The sequence below is a fragment of the Mirounga leonina genome, unplaced genomic scaffold, assembly GCF_011800145.1.
Source record: "Mirounga leonina isolate KUSES-001 unplaced genomic scaffold, KU_Mleo_1.0 Mir_165, whole genome shotgun sequence".
In the NCBI taxonomy this organism is placed as follows: domain Eukaryota; kingdom Metazoa; phylum Chordata; class Mammalia; order Carnivora; family Phocidae; genus Mirounga; species Mirounga leonina.
In genome coordinates, this window is record NW_023270415.1 from 20,791,544 (window position 1) to 20,813,820 (window position 22,277).

The 22,277-nt window shown below is 38.3% G+C and overlaps 1 protein-coding gene across 2 annotated transcripts in view; it reads right to left on the bottom strand.

Moving 5' to 3' along the window:
• SLCO5A1 (solute carrier organic anion transporter family member 5A1) overlaps positions 1-22,277 on the bottom strand; it is a 133,631-nt gene that overhangs the window by 46,224 nt on the left and 65,130 nt on the right. The window contains exon 5 of one of the 2 annotated variants that reach the window (XM_035011305.1): positions 11,305-11,469. The exons of the other annotated variant lie outside the window; for it this stretch is intronic. Coding sequence (XP_034867196.1) covers positions 11,305-11,469 — 165 coding nt within the window. The remainder of the gene's footprint in view (positions 1-11,304; positions 11,470-22,277) is intronic. 2 annotated transcript variants of the gene reach the window in all.

A 22,277-nucleotide genomic window follows, 5' to 3' on the forward strand; every position in this document is an offset into this window, starting at 1 on the left:
TAGGACATAAAGCATCTCTGAGTAAATGAGAGACGGTGGCATGAGCTGGGAGTCAGAACAGTTCGTCTCTAGCCCCAGGATGTCACTACCTGTGGGGCCAAGAATCCTTCAGTTAGAGCTTCTACCTCTACTGATCTATCTATAAAACTGGGATAATATTATACTCTGTGCTCTCTCTTCCTCATCTCTTCCCATAATAGTCCTGATTCTCCTGTCCTATTATAGAGGATGGAATATTTAATGAGGAGAGAGGAAAGCCAAGGTCATTCTCATTAATATCTATGTTGTTCTTTACACAGAAGTATTTTTTAAAAATTTTACTTGAGTATAGTTGACACATAATGTGACATTAGTTTTAAGCATACCAGCGTAGTGAATTGGCAAGTTTATACATCATGCTGTGTTCACCACAAGTGTGGCTACCATCTGTCCCATTACAGTATCATTAACTGTATTCCTTAGGCTGTACCTTTTATTTAATAAGTAATTTTTAAACTTTTTAAAACTTCAACAGCCCTATAAAATGGGTATGATTACATCATTTCACAACTAGTAAAACTGAGGCCAAAGAAATTAGTTAACTCACGCAAAGTTACACAGCTAATAAGTGGCAGAGGCAGATCTTGAACCCAGACCCTCTGACTCCAAAATCCACATCCTTTCTCTTATGACATATTGGCCCACTATAAAGCATTTGGGGATGACCTCACTTCAGCAGGGTATGGACCTGCAAAAATGGGATCATGCCTGGTAAAAAGTTCCTGAGTTCTCAAAAGGAGAATAATTAATCACCAAGCTACCTTACTCCTTGATAGTCCTTCCAAAAAAAAAAAACAAAAAGCGTAGCAATTCAACTTCAGTTCAATCACACACAACAAAGACAAAAAGAAAGAGAAAAAAAAAATACATATATATATATAATATATGTATGATTTTAACTGCCAGGAAATACATCTTACATATACCAAAGCAAAACAGTAGACATTGACTAACTTGAATGTCTAGAAAAAGAAGCTGCTCACAAAAATCAGAGGATTTTGCAGGATTGGCAAGAGGGGGTAGATGCAGAGAGATGGTGGGATGTTTGCTAGTTGACCTTTGAAGAAAGGTTGTCTAATTCAGTCTTTCATTTAAAGAGAGGGCTGAGGGCCAGAGAAATTAATATTTACAGTCATTCATTCATCAAATCTACTGGGCATAGGAGCAGAAAGGCTCTTACATCTGCTCCAGACATTTCACTCTTTCCTCTGGGTTTTCAGTCCTTTTCAAAAGCTCCCTAATCTTTCTCAACTTTTATACATAAATAAATCCTGCTCTGTGAACGAAATATATTATTTTTGACGGCTAAGGCTCTCAAGGGGCCACTGTGCCATTCTGAACATCAGCGATCAAGGGGAGATGAATGTAGATATAGAAATGTGGAGAAAACTGGACTGAATGTCCTCTGAGCCCAGAAAAGCCTTTATAAGTGATGTCTGTCCTCATTTTTCTCTGTGTACACACACACATGTGAGTGTGCATGGGAAACAAATCCCAGACATAAGGACTAGTAATCATCAAAGATAAGTGAAATAAACATCTCATTTAATTCAAAGATTTGGTCGTCTGACATTTCACTGCACCGTGCTCAAATATATGAAATTAAAATACTTAAAATGTCTTTTTCCCCACTAAGAATTGTGAAAAATAGACTATTTGAGGTTGAACAATAAATGGAGAATAAATCAGAGATATCAAGATTTACCCCTAGCTCAACATTGATTCAGCTGAAATCAGTTTCATGTTTCATGTGTTACACTTGGAAAGCAATTGTACTTTATAACTTATATTGCATCTCTAAGCCTCCCTCAGTTCAGATAAAATAATCCCTCAATCACATTACTATCAAATCTCTTGCTTTCTCTTTCATTTCCCCCCCACATCTGTTAGTCACACTTTGTATCTCTTTTTTCACTCTTTGAATCCATTTCCCCCACATAACCTCTGCTATCAATGTTTCCACCTGCCCTAAGTTCTGCCTTCACTCTTCTGCCTTAGATGCCCCTTCCTGAGAGTATCTCATAAGGTGGGTATTGGAGTTATCCCTAATGGCTACTTCCCAAACACTGCACCAAGCACACAGTCTACATTCCCTCACTTAATCCTCATAATCTCTAACACTCACAGAACTTAATGAACTCGTCCAGGGACATAAGCAGCCTTACAGGGTCACTAAACTGCAAGGTCCTTGAGGGTAGGATCCCTCTGTGTTCTCATCATGACTTTTCTACACCTTGCACAGTGCCAGGCCCGTAGCAGAAGCTTTATAAATATCTGTGCATGGACGGATGAATGGATGAACGGATGGATGGATGGATGGATGGATAAAAAGGATGAGCAAGAATTTCAACAAGATCTGTCTCCTTCCAAAACTGATCCTCTTAACTACCATACCATATGTTTTACCCAATGCATAAAAAGTTGGAGGAGAGAGAATTTGTACAATAAAAATTCTAAAATGTAAGCAGCTTCTCTGAGGACCAGCTCAATCTATAGATTATGGACTTGTATTATGGACAGTTGGGTGTACAGCTCACAAAAACTGGCCTCTACCCCTGTTTTATCCACTGCAAACTGGAGAGATGGGCCCTCTGCTGCAGTACTATACAGCAAGAGCAGCCTACAGTACATCGGAAGGCCCCTTTGTATCACTGCGCCTAGCTAAGAGTGGAAGCCGAACAGAGCACAGACTCATACTGAAGGAAAGACGCCCAATTTCATTTGGATTCCCAAAAGCTACATGGATTTTTCAAAGAACCTTCAGCAAGATTCCCTCTTTTGATCATTACAGCAATCTGAGGGAAGATGCTAAGGCTTGTTGGGGGAAGGGGGGGTACGGACTGACAAGCATATTCACGAGCTCTCTGTTTCCCTCCCCTGCCTGGAATTGGCTTCTCTGCCAGGATAAAGGCTAATTGAAAGATGGACAATTAAATTAAATAGTTAAAAAGAAAATAAGTATATTAGACAAATGGGTTATTAGTATGAAATTATTTATACGGATACGATACGTGTCATTATAGCAAAAGAAGGGAAAAAACCCCATGTCCTTCCAGACAGTAGCGTGCTAACTGTGTGGCTATAAAAGAAATGAGCAAGGTCTCTGAGGTTGCTATAGTACAGTGTACTTACCCCGGGGGGAGAAAGGGGAGAGATACCAATATAACACACTGACGTGTATATTACATATATTGCATACATACTACATTCATTCACTCATTCATTCATTCATTTTTAAAGATTTTATTTATTTATCTGAAAGAGAGGGAGACACAGCAGGAGCGGGGAAAGGGGCAGAAGGAGAGGGAGACAGACTTCCGCTGGGCATGGAGCCAGACACGGGGCTCAACTCCACAGTCCCGAGATCACAACCTCACAACCGGAGCCCAAGTCAGATGCTTAACCGACTGAGCCACCCAGATGCCCTCACATATTTACTTACCTATTCAAAAAGAAATAAGAGGGATAAACTAATAAAATGCTACCTATAGAGAGAACTGGATGGAAGCAAGGCCTCTTTGATGCATTACATAATTTTTAAATTAACTTAAAAATATAAAAATAAAATAATCCCTAAAAACTGAAAACAAATTAAAGCAAATAAACTCCACAGTTTATCAGGTTGCTGGCATAACCAGAAAAGAATCATTTCAGATAACTTCAGGTCACAGTATTTTTTGCACAGCCTGTGGACAAAAGAACCACAAAGAAGTCTAAAACTGAATTTCATATTTCATGGTTGGCAATAATACTGATACTTGGTTGGAAACTATAATACACACACTCATACATAAACACTTGGATAAATTATTTTAAGTCATTAGGAAAAAAGATTTGCAGAATTAGAGCAAAGAGATACAATATAATAACAAAGAAGTTAATCAATAACCTGCAATCTTAAGTTTGAAGCAAAAATATCAGTATAACCTCATGATCTGTTTTTCTCTTTTTATGTAGAAAAAAAAAAAAAAAAGCCCTAGCATCAATGACAAGCTTATAGCAATGAGGCGACCCTACTGTCTGGATGGTGATCTCCAAATACCCTTTTCCTCTAAAAGGAACCACAGCTGCTTGCAGAAATGACTGATCCTAAGTCTAGGGCAGGAAATATAAGATAAGTGAGTCATCTTCTGTCATGCGAGAAACCAAAGACTACTGAGGCTGTGCCAGAGGATACAAGGTGCTAACTTGAAAGGGCTCCCAGTGACCAGACACAGCATCAAACAGAATAATGACTACTAAGGATTAAAACACATCAAACATAAGTAGCCACGAGTTCATTGTAATATATCTTTAAATTTATTGGTGACTCTACAGATTTGCTAGAATATAAATTTTTACTCTGAAAATTGGTAAATAAAGGAAAGAATCAAAAGAAATACTGGGCATTTGGAGAACTGGCCAAACAGGAGGCTGATCACTTGGTGAATTGATTTAGAGCAACTGAGAGAGAGAGAGATTCAGAGAGAGAGGGACAGGGGTCCATGATGCATTGTGATATGAACATCCCTCCCGGCACCTTCTCGCTGTCTCCCTGCTCCAGAAAGTTTATGCTATTTTACTCTTATGATCAAGACTAAAGAAGTCCCTCCTTATAATTTCATTTGAATGTGTTACTTCTTCTAACAGGTGGAATTGAACAAAACACCCTTGAGTTACCACTCTAAATTAAATTAATACAAAGTTTGTTTTAAATCAGAAAACCTAACAAAACTGTTTAACAGGAATTTGAATTTAACACTGTTTCACAACATGTAAAGGAAGAAAACTAATTTTTATTGAGCATCTACCAGATACCAAATGCTTTAAAGTAGAATTATCTCATTTCACTTTTTTTCTGTAGCCCTGGGATATGATCACTCACATGTTACAAATGATAAACAGAGTGGTAAAGTGACTTGGCTAAAATTACGCATTTAGTTAATCTTTTGAATCTGGGATCCAAAGAGAGGTCTGTCTGTGGATTACATCAGGTCACCCACAGAAAGAAAAACAGATCATGTTGATGCTAGACATGGCCAAAGTTGGTGGTGATGCAACATTACCAAAAATACCACAGAAATGAATTGGGTAATAACTAATCCTCTTATAAGAAAATAATACAACTCTATGGGGAATGTAAGAATAAGTTCATTTCGGGCATGTGGCTTTAGAAAAAAATGATTTAATCTAAGATTTTAGAAAAGGAAGAAATCATAGAGTTCCTTCCAGACCAAATTATTGTTTTCTAGATTAGAAAAACTATTCTCTAGAAAGAAAGACTGATGAACCTACAGTCACACAATGGATTAGCGGCGTGAGGGCCAACACGCTGCTCACCTCATGCCCTAACGTAGTCCTGGGGTAGCTCTGGGGGTAACTTTGCAGGCCTGAGATCATCCTGAGCCAAGTTAAGAGAGCACATGTACGTGGCACTGACTCCTAGCCAAGGTGTGAAACACATGGATTAATATATTGATCTGCAACCTGATCTGAGGAGTTTGGGGATGATTTGTACCAACTTTTAGCATTGTTTAGTGATGAAAGTGAGCATGAAGATTTGTACCTGGTCTCCCTAAGATCACCTGGAGAGTTCTGATGTTGAGGCTGGTTACAGAGCAGGAACCCATGTAGCCAGCAAAATACAGAAAATAAAAAATATTAAAAATATTTTTAAATAGGGTGCCTGGGTGGCTCAGTTGGTTAAGCAACTGCCTTTGGCTCAGGTCATGATCTCAGGGTCCTGGGATCGAGTCCCACATCAGGCTCCCTGCTCAGCATGGAGCCTGATTCTCCCTCTGCCCCTCTCCTTGCTCATGCTCTCGCTCTCTCTCTTGCTCTCTCTCTCTCAGATAAATAAAATCTTTAAAAATATATTTTAAAATATAAAAAGTATTATAAAAATACTTTGTGGGCACCTGGGTGGCTCAGATGGTTAAGCGTCTGTCTTTGGCTCAGGTCATGATCCCAGCATCCTGGGATCGAGTCCCACATCGGGCTCCCTGCTCCTTGGGAGCCTCCTTCTCCCTCTGCCTCTCTCTCTCTCTCTCTCATGAATAAATAAATAAAATCTTAAAAAAAAAATACTTTGTAACACCCACTGAGACTCCATTTTGGGCTCTGCTTCCTGGGTGTTCCAAGTACATGTCAATGGTGCCAGATATAAGAGAGGACATGGGTCCTGCCATGCCCTTCAGAGATGGTCTGTGACTGGGAAGTACATTCTCATTTCAGTGCTATTGTCATAGAGTGCTTATGTGTAGTGTTGTCACTCTGGGGCCTCTGAGCCTTCTTGAGCAATTAAACCCTGTTTAACCATCACCATCAGTGCACTGGCTTAGAACCTGCCACATGGTAGGCACTCAAACATGCCTTAAATTAACTAGCTAATCAACAAATAAAAAGAATCTGAGTGTCTTGACTTAATGTCCGCTACAACCTTCTACAACAGTTCCAATTAGCACCGAAGAAAAACACATGTAATTTAGTATAATAAATACCTTTCTGCCCAAAAGACAAAGAGCCTATAATTGTCACTCTTAGGTCCTAATAGCCTCTATTTATCTCAAGATTGTTTAAAAGTATAGAAGGGAGAAGATGCTAGCAGCGGCTGCAGGATGTTGGTTTTTAAGGACCTTCCTCTCCTCTCCCTGAGCATATCATGTTCAGTGCCTGCCCACGTCTTGTGGAGTCCAAGGTCACTGTCTGACCTTGGAAATGGGCAGTGACGCCAAGTGTAGCCATACTTAATATGGTCCATTTGCACTTAAAAGTTTAATGTTAATGTTAAAAATCTACGTACACATTTATAAAATTAGTACAAAAATATATTTTTAAAAACTATTCTTATAAAATTAAAGAACTGGTATAGAAAAGCAGAAGAATGAAGCTAATCAAAGCATGTGCATGTCTCTCTGACTTCCAAGCATGCAGTGACTCCCAGAGGCTGCAGTCTGAGTTCAGTGGCACTGCTTTGAATCTCATTAAAAACAACCCCCAAATCAGTAGCTGAAGACAGATGGCAAATATTTGGTTAATTAGAAAACAATAAAAATGATAGTCATTAAAAAAAAAAATCACACCCCAACCTAATCCCCTTACCAAAGAAATAAGTATTTTGATTATTCTCCAATGAAAAGCAAAACAGAGTTCTCCAAGGCCATTTCTCTTGTAAAGACAAACTACAGTCTAATCCCTTATAATTCTGCACACACAAGGGCAGGACCCCAGGAAACAAAGGTGATGCTGAAAGATGCTGGTGCTCTGAAAATGAATATTCTTGACCATGGCTCAGTGGCAAAGGCTGCCCTAGACAGGGTGGAAGTTGAATCTTAGACAGAATACTGTTTCTCTAAAATAGTTAAAAAAAATTTAAACTGCCTGGAAATGATAAAATAGCATAGACCTATTACAGTATTTCAATAAAAATTACATATGGATCTTTATATACTCCAAGATACTAGTCTCCTGGATCTAACTATTTGCATGTCTGTAAGCAAGTTGTTAAAAACTCCCTAGACCTTTGTTTCCTCATCTGGAAAATGAGCGTAATCAAGAACACCTACTACATAGCCATTGGTTACATGGATTAAGTAATGTTGTCCATATGAAGAAGCTTAGATAGTGTCTTCTACTTAGTAAACACTCAGTAAAGTCAGCAGCTGTTTTATTATCATCATTATTATTACAGAGATTTCATTCCCAGACCTGTTCAAGCAGCATGACTTCAAATGTAAGACGCTACCATCAACATCATCAATAATAATTCCCTTTCCTATAATATATGATTAAGTTGTGTTTTTCAATTTATATTGCTGTGCCCATTTGAACCTCGGGAAGATTCAGAACAAATCGCTATTCACTACTTCATTGGATCCTCACAACACTGAACATAGAGACAGAGGAGCTCTTGTCCTCATGACACAGGTAAGCTTCAGTTTTAGCTCAAGTAGAGGAAGTAAAATGACTTGCCAAAAGTCACACAGCTAGTAACCAGCAGTGGCAGGATTCAAGGCTGTTCTGCCTCCTCCTTCAGGGCTCTTGCCATCATTTCAGCCTTTTCCAAAACATCAACCTCCAAATAGTTCATTTCAGTCAACAAATGTGACCCTAAATGGGTTAGCAGAAAGACCACAAATGGGAAGGGTGTAACGTGAACTTGGATTAATGGTTGCATAAATACAAACACAGCCAGATCTGTAAACAACTTATGGTTCTGGTTTGAGTCTCACACACACACACACACACACACACACGCGCGCACACACACGCACACACACCCTGGTCATACACACACAGGGTACAGCTCTATGAGAGCCGGTGCTCAAGGGCTATGGGAGAGAAAGTGAGCAAAGGCCTGTGTTCTGATACATGTATGGAGCTTCATCCCTACCATATAACACAATACAAGCAAATGGCTATGGAGGGTCAAAGTATTTATTGAAATAATCCTTTTAAATTAAAATAAAAAGAACTTTAACTCAAAAATTTCGTCAGATGAGAAATTAAAACTATGTTAAAATCCTGGGGTGCTTGGGTGGCTCAGTCAGTTAAGTGTCTGACTCTTGATTTCGGTTCAGGTCATGATCTCAGGGTCCTGGGATCCAGCCAGCGTCAGCAGGCAGTCTGATTGTCTCCCTCTCCCTCTGCCCCTCCCCTGCTTGCGCTCTCTCTCTCTTAAATAAAGAAATCTTTAAAAAAAAAAAACTATATTAAAATTCTTGTTCAGATACATTTCTTAATTCTACATGTCACTTACATGCATAGAAAGGAAAAAAAGACTCAATTAAACTAAATAAATCCTTTAAAAATACAAATCTCTGCTCAGAGGGTAACAAGGATTCAATTAATAAAAATTCAAAAATCAAGGTGAGCTTTAAAAGAGATTATCATCCTTGTTCATCTTACTGTAATATGACAGTCAACCTTCTACTTTAATCTGAGTATCTTTGACCATTATTATTTGTTATCTATCTGAAAAGAAAGGAAAAGGTATGAGCCAGGAGTAAAAAAGCATTTGATCAGAACACAGGAGACTATCAAACATAGTATAAATTGCATTGACAATGTTTAAAAAAAAAAAACCTACCAGTGACAAAACCAGAACGGAATTGGCACTGTGTGATGTTGCTTTTTTAATCCTGATGTTGGAACATGGGATGAACAAATTCCGTGAGCTAGTTTTATTTAATCCTGCACCCTCCTTCGCCAAGGGGCCATATTCAGTGACGACTCTGCAGGCAAACACCCCAGGTCCAGCTGAACCCTTTACTCTATTTTTCCACAAGGAGTCTTATGTCTAGCCTCTGCCTCTACCAATAATTAAATGATGGCCTTGGTCAATATGATTCAATATGCATCAATTCCTACCTAGCTCTGTATAGTACCACTGCCCCAGCAACTGCTGGTTGGTTAAAATGGCACATCTGGAGGGGAATGGGATGATCCAGACAGCTCCGCTCCCTACTCTGGCTGGAACAGGGGCACACAGGAGAGAATAGCAGTGTTTCTCAATGTGTATCCCGAAAAAAACTGCTCATGGGAGAGATGCCATTCAAAAGTTGAATTTCATGGTCAAATCAATTTGGGAAAGACAGTACCTTGAGCCTGTGTCTGGGAGTTTCACAATGCACATTGGCATAGTAAGAGTTGTGAAGAGTCATATAGAAAACAACTCTGTAATACTTGAACTCAGCAAGTCCCAAATTTATTTGACTATGACTCTTCTTGCCAGTAACACTTACTAATACTGAAACTTAGTTAGGGAAATGCTTGAGACTAGTTTACATTTATCAGATGTGTGGCTTAAGATCTAGCTACAAGACAACTCTCGGTTTCCCTGACCAAGAATTGTCACTCAAACAAAGGGTTAGTGTAAGAATTAAACTAGAAAGGTGTCATTCAGCTTTTCTGACAAACTGTTAAGTAATCTGTAAATTTTACCTTAATACAAGGAAAACATATATTTCTGAAACACAAACAGAGAAAAACATATTTTTGGGTGACCATTACAATGATCCAAAGCAGTATACTCTTTATAAAAATATTTGCGATCGTGGACCCACAACCCAAATGTATGTCTTTTCATGTGCAAAGTGAAAGAAGAGAACAAAGTGATTACCCAAATATTTCAAGTCAACTTCTCTTTCTATAATAATATAACTTTGCTTGTTAATTTTCAGATAATTCAAGCTACTAAGCTTGAATGTGGATGTGGAGGATGAAGTGGGAGTCAGCGTCATCAGAAAAGTTATCATAAATCTCCACTTTACTATTTAAATAATATTTTATTAATAGTTAAGACTTAGGCAGATACAGTCATTTGACCATCTTTGAAACCACTAAAGATATATCCAAAATATTACAATATAATACACTGAAAATTCCCCCAATATCTGAGAATTAGTGTTCCCACATTTCTAAACACCCAATTTTTTTTTATGGTCATAGTGAGTTTTATTTTTTTTTAATTTAATTTTATTATGTTATGTTAGTTACCATACAAAACATCATTAGTTTTTGATGTAGTGTTCCATGATTCATTGTTTGCGTATAACACCCAGCGCTCCATGCAGAACGTGCCCTCCTTAATACCCATCACCAGGCTAACCCATCCCCCCGCCCCCCTCCCCTCTAGAACCCTCAGTTTGTTTCTCAGAGTCCATAGTCTCTCATGGTTCGTCTCCCCCTCAATTTATTACGAAAAAAGATTTGAGTACTACATACAATAGGTACCCATATCATCGTCTCCAAAAATCATTTTCCCAGACATAAAACACCTTCTAAAACAAAATTCATAGATTTCCTTATAAAGTCAAGCATCTCTTGTAATTCAATCAAAATCTGTTTATATTCTTGAAGGGGAAATCCTGATACCATGCACCTGATCATCTCTATTTCAGATTATCCATTTAAAATTTTTTCAATCATTTTTTAATTTGACTCACGCCATCCATAAAAAGATATATTCAGATTTAAATTTGAATGCCATTGCCCATTTCATTCTTTTTAACTGAGAACCATAAAAACATAATTATGCAAAGTTCTCCCTTCCCAAAAGACAGTTGGTAAAAAATGGCACACAGTAACACCATCTGAGTCAACAAGAAAACATTCAAAGACCTTCTCCTCCTAAAATGGGGGTGGACGGTGAGGGGAGACAGGTAGCTGTTAATGAATTTATTCAACACTTTGATGTTAGAATGAACTTTCTCCTCACTCATTGCATTTTAGGTTAGTGGTCAAAAATGATCATGTTTTCAAGGAGCTCTAACAGCAGTGCCTTACCAGTGTAGATGCTGGCATTGGAAGCTGGGATACCAAACTGTGATTCGATGAACTTGGGAATGAAGGTAATGAAAGCAGTTACAATGGCACTCTCAGCTGTGTATGACAAACTCACAAAAAGGAATGTCATGTTGCTTAAGATCCTGACAGCTGCTCTTGGTAGGTCTACAAAATGACAAAAATGACAAATGAATGTTATAAATAAGGGATGGAAAATAAAATAAGATTGAATTGTTTTTGAAATGAACTGGAAATAGCCATTCAGCAATATTCGAGACTACTGAATAGAGAATAAAAACAGAAAAACCTGATGACTGATTAGAAATCACCCCCTTTATTAAACAGATTTGGGGTTACTGAAAATTTTTCAAGTAGGATGAGGAAATTTAATAAAGTAACAGAAAACATATCCAGACACAAATAACCTTACAAGAAAAACCCAACCTATGACTCCTGTTCTAAAAACTGCTTAAGATAAATTGTTTACATTTTTTTAATTAAAACAATGTTATTCTTTGCTAAAACGCAAGAATCTACTAAATGCACAAAGTATCTGCAGTACAGTGCTACATTATGGTTTCTACTTCATTCAACCAGCACGTCCCTGAGAAACCCACTTCTGAGTTGTCACATCCCTGAACCCGCATTGCAGACACCCACAGCAGGGGAACTGGTACATGATTCTGGACATTTAATCTTCCAGCCTCATTATGAAACAGGAAATGATGCAGCTAAAAGGGCTTAAGGGTCAGGTCACCAGGTCAGATACTCCCAGGGCCTTTGGACTGGGGAAGAATGAGAAATGATCTCCAAAGGAGGAGAGCCCAGAGGTGGGGGCTCAGGACCAGCCCAGCTGTCTCTCAAGGAAGAGAGAAAAGTCTCATCTTTAAGTCTTTGCATTTACTTTACAGAACTTGCCATATATATATGCTTCAAGATGTATGTCCAGGTATCTTCATTTCAGCATTATTTATAATAGCAAAAATTTAAGGAAAAAGACTAAATGGAAAATGTTTAAATAAATTATGGCACAGCCCTATAATGAAATACTATGCGGTAGCTAAAAATGATACAGAGCTATATGTGCTGGCATAAAAGGAACTCCAAGAAATATTTTTATAAATGAGTAAAGCGGGCGCCTGGGTGGCTCAGTCGGTTAAGCGGCTGCCTTCAGCTCAGGTCATGATCCCAGGGTACTGGGATTGAGCCCCACATCGGGCTCCCTGCTCGGCGGAGAGCCTACTTCTCCCTCTCCCTCTGTCTGCCGCTCTGCCTTCTTGTGCTCTCTCTCTATCTCTGTTAAATAAATAAAAATCTTATTAAAAAAATGAGTAAAGCAAGCTGCTGCAGAAATATACATATACATGAGTATGTAAATATATATACATATACATATATGTAATATCAAAGTAAAAATCAAACAAACCAAAACAACGTATTTATATGTGGTTGAATATATATACTTCCCAATATATACAACACCAATAAATTCTGTAACTGGAATAAGATTGGGAAAGAGGAATAAAAGGAGATTCTTGTGCATATTCCTTTGCATTTTTGCATGTTTATAATGTGAATTAACCCACATTTATGTGATCTTTACATATCTTGGAATGTATCATGGAAAAGATAAGCTGCATTAGTTCTGACAGGTAGAGTCATCTCAGTTATCAGAGTGGTTATCTCCTGGGGCGCCTGGGTGGCTCAGTCAGTTAAGCATTCGCCTCTTGATTTTGACTCAGGTCATGACCTCAGGATTGTGAGATTGAGCCCCACATTGAGCTCCATGCTCAGTGGGGAGTCTGCTTGAGATTCTCCTCCCTCTCCTCTGCCCCTCCCCCTGCTTGAGTGTGTGCTCTTTCTCTTGTTCTCTAAAATAAATAAATAAATCTTAAAAAGAAAAGAACAGTTATCCTCTTATGCTACAACATAATAAAATCATTTCATAAAAATTAAGCAAAACTTGTTATTAAAGCTATAATTTATGGCCAATACACCAGAATTTAAAACTTAGGAAGTCAAGACTATTTGCTAATAATTTTAAAATGTGAATTAATTTTAATATTCTATATCTTAATTTGATCATTTAAAGTTTAAATGAACATTTAAAAAAAATTAAGATGCATACTTCATTTTTTAACATGGACAAACACACCAGAAAAAAAAATAATTAAACTACTTCATAAAATTACCCAATATTCTCTTGTAAATAGGCAAATCAAAAGATCTAAAATTTAAAAATTAGATGGGTGCCTGGCTGGCTCAGTCAATAAAGCATGGGACTCTTAATCTTGGGGTCATGAGTTCAAGCCCCACGTTGGGTGTGGAGCCTACTTAAAAATATATATAAAACATAAAAAAAATAAAATAATAAATAAATTAAATAAAATTTAAAAATTAGGAGATTTTCTATCAACATTTGGAGATTCAAATTAAGTTTACTTGGTATATTAAATCTAAATATTATTGAATCTAAAACATCTGGTGAAATTATACAATAAATTTTTTTAATCCAAGAAGATAACATATGTCTCACATGAATGTTTTAAAAGATACTAGTTATAGGGGCGCCTGGCTGGCTCAGTCAGAAGAGCAGAAGAGCATGTAACTTTTGATCTCAGGGTCGTGAGTTCCAGTCCCACGTTGGGTGTAGAGATTACTTAAATAAATAAACTTTTAAAAAAAAGATACTAGTTACAGGGGCGCCTGGGTGGCTCAGTTGGTTAAGCAACTGCCTTCGGCTCAGGTCATGATCCTGGAGTCCCGGGATCGAGTCCCACATCGGGCTTCCTGCTCAGCGGGGAGTCTGCTTCTCCCTCTGATCCTCCCCCTCTCATGCTCTCTGTCTCCCGTTCTCTCTCTCAGATAAATAAATAAAATCTTTAAAAAAAAAAAAAAGATACTAGTTACAGAAAACTGATTTTTCCTTTATACCCATTTGGTGTGGTAAATAGCCCTCTAATTTCAAAGCTAACTAAAAATATATGTAATATTTGTCTTCTCTTTCATAAATAAACAAAAAAACTGGTGTTATTTAAGAAGAATTTAGCAAAAGTTGAAATTCAACAACTTTAAGTTAGCTTCCTCCTTTCTTCCACCTTCCTCCTTCCCTTTGTTGGAGCTAAACCTTCAGCATACATGCCCTGCAGGAACAAAGGGCCAGATATCCAGGCTTGTGTCTTTGGCAGGTGGGGCTGGGAGTTGGTTTAAATACAAGAACAGTGAGTAAGTTAGTCCATTGAAACTAATGGCAGTCAGCTTTCTAATGGCCAGAGAAGGGAGTTACAAATATGGACAGGGGATAGTTAGGTATCAGATTGGAACTGAAGGTAATGGTATGAAGTCATGGGATGGATGGACAGATAGACACTGACAGATAGATAGAATATGATTGATAGATATGATGATAGACAATAGATGGATAGATAAAGATGACAGATGATAGATATGTGTGAGTGTGTGTACATACACATATTTCCTAATTCTATCTACTACACAGTTTAGAAGTTATAACACCCTAATAGCAATGAGCACACCTAGCACCCGGTGCTTGGTTTCTAAAGGCCATTTTCCACTCAAAGGAACCAGAGCTCCTTGGAGAAATGTCTAACTTCAGAGCTGAGGCAGAGAAAATACAAGATGAGCCTGGAAAATCTTGTTAAACAAGAAAGTAAAGTGCTCAGAGAATGATGGGGACATGTCAGAAGGACACCAAAGACAGTTTGAAGGATCCCCAATAGTCAAATATGAAGCAATTTAAGGTCAATGGATGCTAAAAGTGGTAAGTGAAAGTTTAATAGAAACAAGATACAGTCAATCCTCATTATTTACAGATTTAGTATTTTCAAATTTGCTACAATTTATGTGTAACCCCCAAATCAATACTCACAGGGGGTAGCCATTCAAGGACATGCACCAAGTGGCAAAAAAATTTAAGTTGTAGGACACACACTTTCTTGGCTAAGATTTCATGAGGCATCTCACACTGTCTTCCTGTGTCAGCTTTCATGCTGCAAGCAAGTGTCCTTTTCACAAGATACTGTCATATTTTTAGCATTTTTGTGTTTTTGGTGATTTCCCTGTTTCAAATGGCCCTCAGATATAGTGCTGAAATGCTGTCTAGCTTTCCTAAGAGGCTGTGATGTGCCATGTAGAGAAAATACACGTGTTAGATACACTTCCTTCAGGCATGAGTCATACTGCTAGTTGGCCGTAGGTTCAGTGTTAATGAATCAACAATATATATTGAATAAAGTGTCTTCGAACAGAAACATACATAAAACAAGGTTACGTACTGATTGGTTGATGATTATGTTGTGACAGGAATCCAATCCTGTGTTTTCCCTAGAGCAATGCTTCTGTATTCGCTAACTCAATGTTCATGTGACTTTATAGAACACAACTACCCACAAATGAGAATCAACTGGATTTGCATGGCTTCAAAGTACTTCCCCATAAAACACTTATAAATTACTTATGGATTTAGAACTGCAATATATTTATTAACTTTGGAGTACAGAAACCTGGTAGATACAATCTTCTCCAAGGGATAAAAGTTCACAGGGATATTAGCATTATATAGCTTCTGTTACAAGGCACTGGAATATAGCCTCATTTCAGTGGTATGCCCACCAAGTGCATAAACCAGGAGGCGCCATCGTCAAACCCAAACTGAGGGATATTCTATAAAGTTATCAGCTTATACTTTCTAAAAAGATCAAGATCATAAAAATAAGGAAATATGAGAAACTGATCCAGACTGAAGAAGACTAAAATACACCCCAACGAAATACAACATGTGGTCTGTGAATTGAATTTGGACATAAAGGGCATTGTTGAAATCACTGATGAAGTTTGAATTGGGCTTGTGGTCTAGAAGGTAGCACTGGATCAATGTTAATTTCCGGGTTTTGATGGCTGCCCTGTGGTCACGTAGGACAATGTCCTTGTACCTAGGAAACCACACTGAAGGAGGATAGGGCAGCAGAGCATCATGTCTGCAACTTCTCAGGTGGGTCAGAAACATTAACAACTGGAGAACTGAAGTACAGGGTACACAGGAGCTCTATGCGCTGTCTGTGGCTTTTATGTAAATTCAAAACAATTTCAAAAACACAAAGTTTAAAAATCTAAGCTAAATCCATACATTGGCAGTCAAATATCTAAATTTATGCTGCAGAATATATTTTAGATAAGTTTCTTCGTGTCATTTGTAACTGTCATTGTAAAATAAAAAATGCAGTAAAAAGCCTGGTGAAGGAGAGATAAAATAATGATAATGATCGTCATTTTTTTATCATTTAATGCTACAAAATCTTACAAATTCAATAAGGGCAAGCTGACACTAAAACCAGAAATGCCTTAAACATTAGTAAAGTAGGAAAAGAATGCAATACAAAGCACCAAACTTCAATAGAATGTAATATAAGATAGGCAACCCATAGAAATCACCTTTAAAAGAAGTGTTACTTAAGGAGAGCACTTGTGATGAGCACCGGGTGTTGTGTATGTAAGTGTTGCATCACTGGGTTGTACGTGTGAAATTAATATCGCACTGTATGTTGGCTAGCTGGAATTTAACTAAAAACTTAAAAAAAAAAGAAGTGTTGCTGTCACTGGCAGATCCCTTGCTCGTTCCCATGTGCGCATCCACAGCAGTGCAGGTGACCCCAGACTGCACCAGACCAGACGTTGAGTTGCACGCCCATCATAACGGGGCTACGCTACAATAAATTTGATGTAGTCCCCCTGCCCCCTCCGCTTGACCTTGCAAACCTTTAGTCAAAGTTTCAGAAAATCTGAGATGTGCGGTGTGACTGGGTTCCTGTGGAAGCTGATAAACGACGATCTCAGCAAGGGCAGAGATCATAGTTTCTTGTTCTCCAAAGCCTCGTGGCTCACAGCTTAAGAGGAGACAACAGGGATGGTAGATGGGTAAGTTTCTGCCCATCAGGCAAGCGTGCTTCAGCATGTGGGAATGTTTTATGCTCATTCATAAAATAAGTCTACAACTTGAAGGATCGATTTAGAATAAAGTTTTTGGAAAAGTAAAGCTTTAAGTAAGCCTGGGTTTCATAGAACCTGAAAGGTAGAAGTCAGCTTTTAAAGTGAGCAAAGGGAGGAACTCATTGGTAATACGTTTAGTCTGGTGTAAAATGAATCCCACCCTGGAGAGAGGTCTGTGTGGCACTGCCACCCTGAAAGCCACCTTTTCAGTGGCTCCTTATGTTGATGTAGCAAGGTTTGTAGCGTGTGACCTGATTTCTCAAAACTAGCTGATTGCACACACTGGCCAAGCCCTTTACTTCGTGTCCCTTACTGTTGACACCTGACACACAGTGAATTAGGCTGTGCGTATGAAGATTTGAGTGAGAACTTAAGTAAGGAAAAGGAACTGAGCATCAGCCTGCATCCAGAGTGGCTGTGGGTCCCAAAGCAAGGAACACATTCCCAGAGCTGCCGGGGGCTCACAAGAGAGCCTTACGCTAAAACCCCAGTATCTCAGGGGGCTTCAACTTGCTTCTGTCCTTTACAAACTGAAAGCAACTGTCATGCCTTTTTGTTGTCTTAAACTATGGAAACAGACTTTTTTACATGATATACTTGAAAAAGACATGCTGACAGAGAGAATGACCAAGAAAATGGGAAGAAGGCCCAGCTGCCCAGAACTTGGCCTCATTTGCAAGGCCCTCAAGACAGGGTTGCTGTCCACCCTTGCAGTTCTGAAGTTCTGTGATTCCCACTATAAGCTCCCTACATGGCCGTGGTCTTTCTTGTCTCTACTATTTACTATATTCCCCCGCAAGTCTGCTTAGCAAATGTCAAGCTCATCCATCGAATCTGTAGGAGACAGCCCCTTCAGCCAGGTGCTTCTCCTCTGTGCTCCCATGGCATGCTGTTCATACTGCTACTCATCAAGTCTTCAATAGCTGCATGTGTTTACCTGTTTGTTTCTTTCAAGAGAGTGTAAATGCTATGAAAGCAGGACTTTGGTAAATCTGTATATCTTCAGCTCCCAGCATACATCTGGCATTTTGTAGGCACTCAAAAAATATATCTGGAATGTATTTATTTATTAACATTCATTACAACACCACAGCAACAATTTGTACTAAAACAATATCCATATACTTGTGAGAAAATGAAATCTATTCTAAAGATGCCTAATTTCTTCCTCCTAAGATAAAGGCGGTCCATGTAGTGGTGTACTTAACAAAACCACAGAAAAATGTGAAGGACCAAATAGATAATCCTTTTTAAAATAGGGTTTTCTGGAGCTAAAGAATCCTAAAAGGATTTAGATCAGATTATAAACTAAAAATTCCATTAAAGAAACAATAAAATGCTAACCAGAGAAGGAGGAAATATCCAATATTTCATTCATCCAGTGTATCTGGGGAAAAGAGGTGTTTGGAATGCTTGAATTTTTCAGATAACTGGGCAATTGCCTCTTAAAGCAACAAAACTTTAAATATTTTGTATGTATTAACTGATATTACTGGAAAATCCATAGCATAATTTGACATTCTCTTCAAGATTCAAAGTCACAATTATGAATGATAATATCTATCTATGAATTTGTTTTGGTATATTTTTAAGCCCTCTATTTATTTTCTGATCTTTTTTTGGTTGCAGGAACATTCCTTCCCTATGATGTGTTGTGGTGTTTGTTTTTGCTGACATTATCCTTCCACACCAGCTTTTCTCTGTTATGTTCTTCTGAAGGACCTTTACAAAATAGACATAGATTTCAATTTTGTTCTTTTGACATCTATTTTTTTTATTTAAATTGGGGGTGGGATGAGGAATGGTGGTTTTATTATTATAAAAAATAGATGAATTGTTCTATCAAGTTGTTGACTAAATTTTATTACCTGGAAACTAACATTATTTCCAAATATAAATGATAAACATTAAATACCAAACAAACATACTGACCACTGTTAATACTTTCCTGACATAGCTATTTTTGGACATAATACTTCTTGTGGAAAAAAAAAGATTTATCTGAAGATTATAGCTTATTCAGTTTATTTCCCTTATGTCTAAATTCAAGTAAAATAAATACCTTTTCAAAAATAATTTATTGAGGTAAAATTCACATAACATAAAATTATTTTAAAGCAAAAAATTCAGGGGCATTCAGTACATTCACAATGGTGTGCAACCACCACATCTATCTAGTTTCAAAATACACTTTTTGTTATAAAAATAATGTAAGCATTTATGTTCAGGAATGATATTGGAATGCACTTTTATTTTATCCTTTATATCTTTATGTACTTTCTAAGTTTTCTACAATGAACATGTATTACTCTTATATTTTAAAAAACCAAACCAAACACTCCACAATTTTAAAAGAAAGCAACAATACGTCATCTTCCAAGACAAGTCTTCCCTGACTCAGTCAGCTAATTTAGGAATTCCTCCCTCCTGTTCCTTCAGCCTTTCTTAGAATGTACATACCTCCATTTAAAGACTTATATTTTATTATGTCAATTTTCCTTTCTACCTCCCAGTTCTTTGTCCTGTAGCTGTTGCTCAAAAAAGATATTTGTGAAAGAGAAAAAGAAACAAAGAAAGAAAGAGAGACATTTTCTTAAGGTAGATATTGTCAGCAATCTATCTCAATAATTAGAAGGATTTGCGGGGGTGCCTGCGGTGGGGCGCAGTCGGTTAAGCATCAGACTCTTGGTTTTCCCTCAGGTCATGATCTCAGGGTCGTGAGATCGAGCCCCACGTCAGGCTCCACACTCAGCGTGGAGTCTGCTTAAAGATTCTCTCTCCCTGTCCCTCTACCCCCTCCCTCTCGCAAATAAATAATCTTTGAGGAGAAAAAAAAGGAAGGATTTGGGGAGAACAGTCTAGTCCTTTCCTAAACATCTTAGATGACGCTGATTTCTTAAATGAAAGTAAAATTTGAGGGAAGTATCAATTGAAGAAGCAGATCTAGACAGCTTAAACGGACTAAGTCAAACAAGGCATAGAATTTACAGTAGGCACAAAGTGACCAAGAGTAAAAATGGAAACACCAGAGTGGGGGTCATTGTTATATAAAAGGTTGGGATATTTATTAAGTTTAAAATAAAACAATATGTGCTAAAATATAGAGTGCTTTTCAAAGTACATGGGCGGGACCCAAAGCCTCAGCCTCGAGAGCTCCAGAAAGGCCCCTGGAAGGTGGGGAGAAGGAACGTGGTAAAGAAAGATGGAGAAAACACCATATGATAATAATAGTGGAGTCAGGCGAGGTGAGTGTATGCTTTGGCTGTAACATAGAGCTTTTATATTAATCATATTTTTTAATTTTTCAGTATTTTATGATGCTTTGACATCTTAAAAATCTTGCTGGATGGGAAGAGACTAGATTACCAAGTCTTAGAGATAGCAAGGGTCGGCTGGGAGCACAACTTTTACATGCAAACTATCCAGTCCTGAGTATATAGTCTCAACCACCTCCTTACCGTGCTCTCACACACCCAGCCAGTATTGTCCCCATCCTACATCACCCAGGGTTGGGTACCACACAACCAGACCACCTCCACAGCCCAAAGCCCACTGAAATGACACAGACCAGCCAGTTGTAAGCTGTTGACTCTGCCCTGCCTTTTCTTTCCTATGGGAACCCCCTCAGGGGTCTGACCTTGGCTTTCCCCTCACTCTTGTCTTTTGTTTCCTGACCAAAGCCTGGTGCTTCCCTTGCAGCCCGATGTGCCCCCTTGTCTTGTGAAATGCAAGTAATAAATCCTTCTTTCAATGGCATTGACCTCTGCATGTCATGATTCAGTCACCTCCATAAACCAAAATCTGTGGGTACAAATTATAGAGCCACTTCTCTTAACACCTTTCCACAAAATTCCTTGATTCCCTTCTTTTGTAACTACTTTCTGAAAGTATTTAATTTGTCCTTCCACCCCTAATATTTTTGTTCTTATTTGTATACTTCAAAGCCTTCTGGTACATCAAAAAGCTGATAGAAACATACCATCCCCATGCAGTGAAAATTCCAGTAACTTCCTGTATGGCCTGGAAGTCTTGTACCATCCTGCGTATTTCATGGGCACAGAGCAAATGCAATTTTTTGACCCCTGTTATCCAGGAGTATCAAATAATTTTTAGTCACAACTTTCTGTAAAAGCAAAACCAATGTTGCGCTCATATGTAACATGGCCAACAAACAGCCCAAGTGTCCCCATTATCTGTTCATTCTCTTAGAAACTAATGACCACCCCTGTGTTCCCTGCTCACAAGTCTCCATAAAAGTGTTGCAATTTTTCTCTCCCCTCCAGAACACACTGGCAAATGGCATTCCCTGCTTGCCAGTAAAAGAGCAGAAGGAACTAGGTGATCTTGCACATCACAGTCACCTCTGGGCCAGCACATGAAGCTCCTGAGCAACTTACCTACAGGCAGGGGACAGAACCAGCAGTTGTCAAAGCCCAAAATACATCATTCGTGGTTGCTAGCCAAGTACTATTCTGCTTGTTTAAAACTAGCACCAATGACTATTTTCCTACATAGCTTTCTAAGTAGATACTATGCCGATGAGTTGATGAGTAACCCCTCAGTTTGCACTGAATATAAAGAAAGTGCTTTCTTTTTCAGGAATTCTTTGCCAGGCGTGTTAGCATTTACCTCCTAAGCTATAGGTCCAAATCTAAAGGTTCAGCTTCCCACAAGATAACATGCGTACAACAAAATAAATGTAATAGAAGAATGAAATGAAGAACCAGAGCCAGAGAAGATGTAAACACAGCACGACGTCAAACCAGAAACAAATAATTAGGTATGTCTGTAAGAATCCTTGCCGGGCTTCAAATTTGACTCAGTTTCTTGGCCACCAAAGCAAAAAGTTGTATAATCATTAGCAGAAACAATCAAATTGCTTTTCTTCTCTATGTTCTAGAGCAGTGGTTCTCACAGCATCAGTATCACCCGAGAAGCTTTTTAAAAATGCAAATACAGGGCGCCTG